This window comes from Mirounga angustirostris, unplaced genomic scaffold (genome assembly GCF_029215605.1).
Source record: "Mirounga angustirostris isolate CCGP_5_RB_7025 unplaced genomic scaffold, mMirAng1.0.hap1 SCAF_7, whole genome shotgun sequence".
In the NCBI taxonomy this organism is placed as follows: Eukaryota; Metazoa; Chordata; class Mammalia; order Carnivora; family Phocidae; genus Mirounga; species Mirounga angustirostris.
In genome coordinates, this window is record NW_026991715.1 from 120373880 (window position 1) to 120381419 (window position 7540).

General features: G+C 41.1%; 1 protein-coding gene across 1 annotated transcript in view; it reads left to right on the plus strand.

Annotated features, from left to right (window-relative positions):
* The window catches only part of CCL28 (C-C motif chemokine ligand 28), a 30100-nt gene extending 27055 nt beyond the window's left edge, over nucleotides 1–3045 (plus strand). The window contains exon 3 of the mRNA XM_045903813.3: nucleotides 1789–3045. Coding sequence (XP_045759769.2) covers nucleotides 1789–1981 — 193 coding nt within the window. The 3' untranslated portion in view covers nucleotides 1982–3045. The remainder of the gene's footprint in view (nucleotides 1–1788) is intronic.
* Nucleotides 3046–7540: the final 4495 nt, after the last annotated feature.

The window sequence follows — 7540 nt, forward strand, 5'->3', positions numbered from 1 at the left end:
ACTTTAAGATTTGAAAACATCCTAGCATCTTGGATTTGGGAGCTGTGTTCTGCTAGCTGCTTTTCCCCCTTGTATTACCTTGAGAGCTTGAGGCCCCACGGGGCAGGCCTTTGCAAAGGGTGCTGCACGGTACCTGTTGCCCGTTTTCTTATGGCTCTCCCCCCCCCCCCCGCCCCCGTGGCCCTCTGTCCGTGCTGCCCCCATCCAGGGCTCACCTTCAGCTTCAGGGCCCGTGCCCCTCCCTGAAGCTCCTCATTCCTCACGGACTGAGGGAGTCAAGCGCTAGTTCCCTCCTGTGAACCCTGTGGGCTTAACTGGAGGTCAGTGGAGTCTTTCTCCACTGGATGTCTGCTCAGGTTCTTGCTGGCACCACAGGGAAAGGAAGCGTTTTAGTCCTTTGGGAAGGATAGGAGTTTCAACTCTTTTTTTTCTTCCCCACTGAGCACTCCCGCCGGGTTCTCTCCTCTAGCAGCCAAAGGCAAACCCAACTGGCCGCAGGAGCGGGACCTTTCCTGTGGAAGACCTCTCAGTGTGAGACACTTAGCGAATGTATTGTCCTCCTATCAAGAAGCCTCACTTCTTTCAAATTAATATTCCCACAGGCTGGCTTTATTTTGCTTAAGCTCATTGAGGCCTTTCGCAGCTTTTCCCCTCATTTCAAGAGTCCCCATATTAGCGGATGAGTCCTCTCGGGTCATCTGGAGAAATGGCAACCTACCCTCTATCCCTCGGGGATCCCCCCCATGCAGTAACAGGGGCAGGGGTTCCTTGTATCCAGACACAGAATGTTGTCTATGTAGAGCCAGCAGGATCTGTGACATTTAGTAAGAGCTGGATGGCACCTGGGGGCAAATTAAAAGTCACAATATCTTTTGTAACAAGAAATTCTTCCAGTTCCTAGAAATTGTGAATGCTACTTTGTGGTTGTCTCACCCCAAGGTAAAAATTTAAAACATGAAAACACTTGAGAAGGGGTGTGAATCTATAATATATTAAAATCTTATCAAACACCTAGAACATTTTAGTTGATTGTTTCGTTTAAAACAAAACCAGAGTGTTTTTATTTTGAACAATTTTCACTTCATATCTATAACTAATTACTGAATTCCTACTGTGAACAAGGCCCTTTTTCAAGACAATTCCAGACTGTTCCTCCTTCAAGAAGCATCACACCCCAGAACAAGGAGAAGGTTTAAAACAAAAAGTCATACAAAAACAGCATAAGCTAAGTCCTAGAGGAGAGATAATACTGAGAGACCCAAAGGGAAAACAGGGCATTTAGCTGAGAGAATCTAGAAAAACTGCACAGAGATGTTTGAGGTGGGCCGTGAGGTGTGAGTTGATTTTGTTGGGTGAAGCTCTGGGTCAGGAAGACCATTGTTTTCCCTTGGTTTCCCTCCTTCCCCTCATTCCTGCCCTCCTCCTCCTCCTCCTTTTTTTTTTTTTTAATTTAATTTATTTATTTGACAGAAAAAGAGAGGGAAAGGACAAGTAGGCAGAGCGAGAGGGAGAAGGAGGCTCCCTGCTGAGCAAGGAGGCTGATGCGGGGCTCGATCCCAGGACCATGGGTAGACGCTTAACCAACTGAGCCACCCAGGTGCCCCTCTTCCTCCTCCTTTTAACGCTGCCATCTGAGGAACCGCGGGCCACAGGATAGTGAGGATTCAGCCATGGGCTCCACGGCTTTAGGACCCAGTCTTGTATCTCAAAGTGGGAACTGCCTCTGAGTCACTAAGTTTTTACTTCGACTTTCCATCAGTGACTTTGTTTATCTTCCCTCCTTGGCAGCCTTCACGTCAGGCGCAGAAGAATCTGTGTCAGCCCGCACAGTCATGTTATTAAGCAGTGGATGAAAGAACAAACAGCCAAGAAAGACGCTAAGGGCAACTTCTGCCATAAGAAGAAACATGCCGGTCAGAGGAAAAGTAAAGGGGCACATCAGGGGAAACCAGAAATCCACAGCCATGAAAGTTCTTATTAAAGTGTTTGCAAACGAACCTACACAGACAGTTCCTCAACTGGACTTGGCCATGGTTGCTTATAAATTTATCTCGTGAATGTTCCTTATTGGGAGTCAACAGGGCAAAACAAACTATACGTCTTAAAGGAAAAATTATACAGGATACAAATGTAGCCAATAATATACTCATCTGAAAATGAAATGAAAAGATCGTACTTCTCTTTATATCCTATTTTAAGAGCAGCATACAGATCTAATTTCTCCCAACTTTTATTATGAAGGTTTGCAAACCTACAGAGAAGTTGAAAGATTGGCACAATGAACACTTGTATACCTTTCACGTAGATTAATAATTGTTAATATTTTGCCACATTTGTTTTCTCTCTCTTTTCTCTCTTTGCATGCACGTGTGTATAAAACATTTTATATATAAATACATATTTTTTTTTGCGAAACCGTTTGATAGTAAGTTGCAAATGTCGTGATACTTTAACTTTTTTTTAGTGTTACAACTTGACATCCCCAAGAATAAAGACCTTTTGTATATAATCACACTATCAGCTTTATACCTAAATATATATACCTAATATATATTAGGTATTTTTATTTTGAACAATTTTCACTTCATATCTATAACTAATTACTGAATTCCTACTGTGAACAAGGCCCTTTTTCAAGACAATTCCAGACTGTTCCTCCTTCAAGAAGCATCACACCCCAGAACAAGGAGAAGGTTTAAAACAAAAAGTCATACAAAAACAGCATACCTAATATATATTAGGTATATATACTAGGAATATATATATTTAATTTTTAAATTAAATTAAATTTTAATTTAATTTTTCCCCAACGATTTCCAGAGTATAATTTTTGTATAGTTTTTTTAATCAATCAAGGTTCACATATTGCAATTAATTCTTACATTTCTTTAATAACTTTTACTCTAAGAAAGTCCCCCCCTGCTTTTTTTCTTTTTGCTTTCTTTCCATGGCTCAAACTTTTTAAAAGAGAGTCTAGGGCAGAATCTGTTCCACATTCTGGGTTTGCCTGTTTCCTCATGACCACGTTCAGGTTTAACAGTTTCAGTAAGAATGCTTTCTGTGTGAATTTGTGTATTTCTTATTGCATTATTTAGAGTTTGTAAACATTGGAGGGGAAACCATTTTCTACATAGAACAGTTTTAGCTGCATATCATTTTAATATCACATCTAGTTTGAGTAACTACCGTTGTTGGATTGATAAACCCTGATGCTGAAAAAAAAAAGTCTGCTTTGCTCAGAGAGCCATCTGGCTCCCACAGTGAGTTCTTAGTGCACTAGGGAAGGATCCAGAGTTGGATGCCATGTGGGATTATCTTACACTCTCCTAACAAGGAGCCTACATCTCTTAACTCCTGGCCCATCTTCCCACACCTTGTTGGTGGATCCTGTTGCATGGCTTGTCTTTTGGCCTCCTTGTGTGTCCACAGAAGCTTCCAGATGCAGAGTAAGACATAGTTTTCACAAACAGCCGTCAGATGGCAGGAACACGGTGTCCATCTTGCCAGGTGTCAGGTGTCCTGTGGCCAGTTCCAAGCAGCGGTATTGCCAGGCTGACTTGGAGGAGGTCATGGGTCGCATGGAAGTGCTGAGCCCCATGTAGGTTAAAATGTCATCAAATGGGCTTTGTCCAATTCCCCTCATCGACACTAATTTAGCATGTGATTTGTTTATTCTCACCAACAATCCTGCGAGCTCTGTACTGATATTTCTACTTTATGGATGAGGAAATTTGAAGCTCATAGAGGTAAGATGACTTGCCCATGCTCCCACAGGAAGTGGCAGAGACAAGCTTTGTATCCAGATCCCCAGACCCTCCCCAGTCCAGCAGCCCCAGCAGTGGGCCCTAAAAGGTGTGCAGGCGGAGGTGGGGCAGAGGGAGACGAAATCAGATCAAAATCTGTGCACCTGGTGCTTCACAAAGGGCTAGGGGGAGCCGGCCGACGGTTCTCCTGGGAAGTCTAGTACTGAAACCTGCAGCTCCGGGCATCGTGGGTGCTGAGAGTGGCAACAAGCACCTTCAGAGTAAAAGAGCCCCAATCTGACTTTATGCAATTTCACACCCCTAGGCAGTGGAGGAAATTGCACAGTATTTGTAACCTTTGTTCTGCAAAATCTCCCTCACCACGTTTTACTTTTCAATGGAAAGACAGATTTTGTAAAAAAAAATAGGGCATTCTTCCACTTAAACCCATCATGCTTTTTAATATGATAATTCAGGCGAACCTAAGGAAAATGGTTGCTAAATGTCTTACCTGTTCAGGCTGCTAGAAGAACATGCCAGAGGCTGGGGAGCTAGTAAACAACAAACATTTTTTTCTCATGTTTCTGGAGGCATTGGCAGATTGGGTGTCTGGTGAAAGCCCTCTTGTGGGGTTGCAGACTTTTACTGACTTCTCCCTGTGTCCTTACAAGGTGGAAAGGACTCAGGGGGGCTCTCTGGAACTTCTTTTATCAGACACGAATCCCATTCCTGAGGGTTCCAGCCTCACGACTTCCCAAAGGCCACACTTACTAATACCATCCACCTCGGGGGTTGAGATTTCAACACATGGGTTTTAGTGAGGCACAAACATTCAGACTAGAGCACTAAATAGTCCTTCTTAATCTTGTAGTAATATCATCCAGGGTCATCAAATGACAGGTTTCAAATGCTGGAGAAAGCAGCATTAAATAAAATAATAATAATAATAATAAAGTAATGGGAGAGTAACTTGAAAACAAATCACAAGTTTCTAAATGAATCCTAATAATCAACATTACTGAAAAGTTAAGATAAAATAAAAACATTGATTAAGAGGTAAAATTTCCAGTTATAAAATAAAAAAGTTATGGAGTTGGAAGTACAGCATAGGAAACATAGTCAAGAAAAAATTTTTAAAAATTGGTCTCTAAGACTCTCAACCGAGAACTTGAATTATTTTAAATTTTGTCTCTTTTTCCAGGGCAGATCCATAATTCTACACAATTTGGGGGCAGCCATAATGACAGTAGGTTTCTATGCTTATTTTTAAAATGCGATTTTACTGCAGTGTAAGTGCAACTTTGTATGAGGATCTTGTGCCTGGGCAAGCAGCTTCTTAAAGAAATTCTATTTTATAGGCTGTCACACATACTAAAACATTATTTTGTCATCAATACTGTTACTTTTCCTATACAAATAGATCATCTGGGTTAACCCCCTCAGTTTTTTTAAGGTTATATTTTTATAAAGTAACAAGTGAGTAGTAAAAAAAAAAATCAAAAGTACAGCAGAATTTATCATTTATCATTTTCTCACTGTATCCTCCCTATTCCCAGACCTACTTCTTGGATACAACCTTTTAAAATCTCTTTAGAAGTTTTAGTTCTGGTGTTACAAGGGAAGAGAAGTTTTCCTTGATCCTCTTAGGGTCCCTAAATGGGTCTGAAAATTAAGCTGACAAAGGCATTAACAGAAGAAAAACATACACATTTATTTAATAAGTTTTCATCTCGTATCTGAGAGTTTTATGACCTGTTTCAAGGAGAAAGATGGGGAGAAGGTCAGAGTGACCTTCTTGGTTGTCCCGTTTTCTTGAAGTCCTTCAGCTTAAAATATTCAATATGTCAACATGCCATATTTGGGGGTAACCCATCAGTGGGTACTTCCATCATTTTAAATGAAATGCTGAAAGTATTTTTTGTTTATCAATTTTAGGCAATGTCTACTGTCTTCTTACTACTCCCAACTTCCCTTCCCTTCTCCCTCCGCATCTTGAGTTTTATTATTATTCTTTTTCTTTAATTTGTAACTGAATAATATACCCACCATATACCATCCATTAACCTATGGATTCTAGAATTTAAGTTTCCTCTGTATGTAAGATGTAGATAATACTCCAGATCCTTTTCCTTCTCTTTTTTTATCTTCCATCTGTGTCACATCTGCAGTACTTTTACATTTACGTGGCTGAGGGTGATAATGATAATTCTGTAAAGGGAGAGGAGGAGGTGTAGGGAGGGGAGGGGGAGGGGGAGGAGGAGGAGGAGGAGAATGTTCCTTCACGCTTTCTTTAAGGTGGGGTTTCTCAACCCTGACGCTACTGACATCTTGGGTTGGATATTTATTTTGGGGACTCTCTTATCCATTATAGGTGGATTAGCTGTTCTCCAGATGTTACCAAATGCTCCCTATGAGAGGAGAGCAAAATCACTACCTACCCCAGTTGAGAATCACCGGTCTAGAATCTAAGGTAGATTCAAAAATTGAAAACCAATGTAGTTGGAAAAATTCTAAAGCTGACCCCCTCCACACATGCACCACACCAATTTCCTGCCCTGGTATACATGTGCCTTCTCCCAAACACTAATCTAGGTGTTGCAGGGAAGGTAATTTTCAGATGTAATTAAGGTCACAAATCTGTTGACCTTAAGATAGGGAGATTATCTGCATGGGTGTGACTTAATCACAGGAGTTCTCTAAGTCTGGGTCTAGAAGTCAAGAGATGGCGTAGTCAAGAGAAATTCAAAACATAAGGATTCAACTTGCCATTGCTAACTTTGAAGATGAAGGGGGGCAAGTGAAGGGGTTCAGGACAGCCCCTCCCAGCCCCACCCCCCTTAACTCTATAGAAGAATCTAAACTATATAGAAGAATCTCTACCTCTGCAATTCCCAGAATAAGTGTTATTAACAGAGATAAATTTTATCTGTGTGACCCATCTGTATGGTAGGGCAAATATCTTAATTCCCAAATCTTGCTCTTCTTATCACCCTGTGAAATGTATTCCTTTCTTCTGAAATCCCAGACACTTAACCCCTTCTCCTTGGTTCAGAATGACATATATACCTCATTTTGCCTGTCTTTGGAATTTCCATGTCTATGTGGATTCCCCTTATGTACACTTATTAAATTTGATCTTCTCCTGCTAATCTGTCTCATGTCAATTAGATTCTTAGCACAGCTAGAAGGACCTTTGAGGGGACAGGAATTCTTGCTCCCCAGTACAAGTCAGGTGAGAGCAGCCTCCAACTGGCAGTTACCAAGGAAACAAGGACCTCAGTCCTATACCCACAAGGAACTGAATTTAGCCAGGAACAAAAATGAGCTTGAAGCAGAGTTTCATGGAGCCTCCAGAGGGAATGCAGCCCAGCTAATATCTTGATTTCAGCATTGTGAGACCCTAAGCAGAGAACCTAGTCATGCCATGTCTGGACTTCTGACTTACAGACTGTAAGCTAATAAGTAGGTGTTATTTTAGGTAGGTAATATGTGGTACTTTGTTATGCAGCATTAGAAAATTAACACAATCAATAAACAGCATTTGAACCACCCTGACTATGTAAGTTTTGTTCTCTGCTGGGCCAAGTAGTGTGTTAGAGTGTAATACCCTTCTCTAATAATGAACTATGTATATAATTCACTATTCAGGCAACCGGAGTCTGATAAACTACAACTATTTTCTATATTATTCGTCTGGTATGGATATTTTACTTCTTTCCCAGGTATGGCCAGGCTTCCAGATTATTTATATCTGCTCATCTTGTTTTTGTCAGTCACTCACTGGAGATACCAGGGTT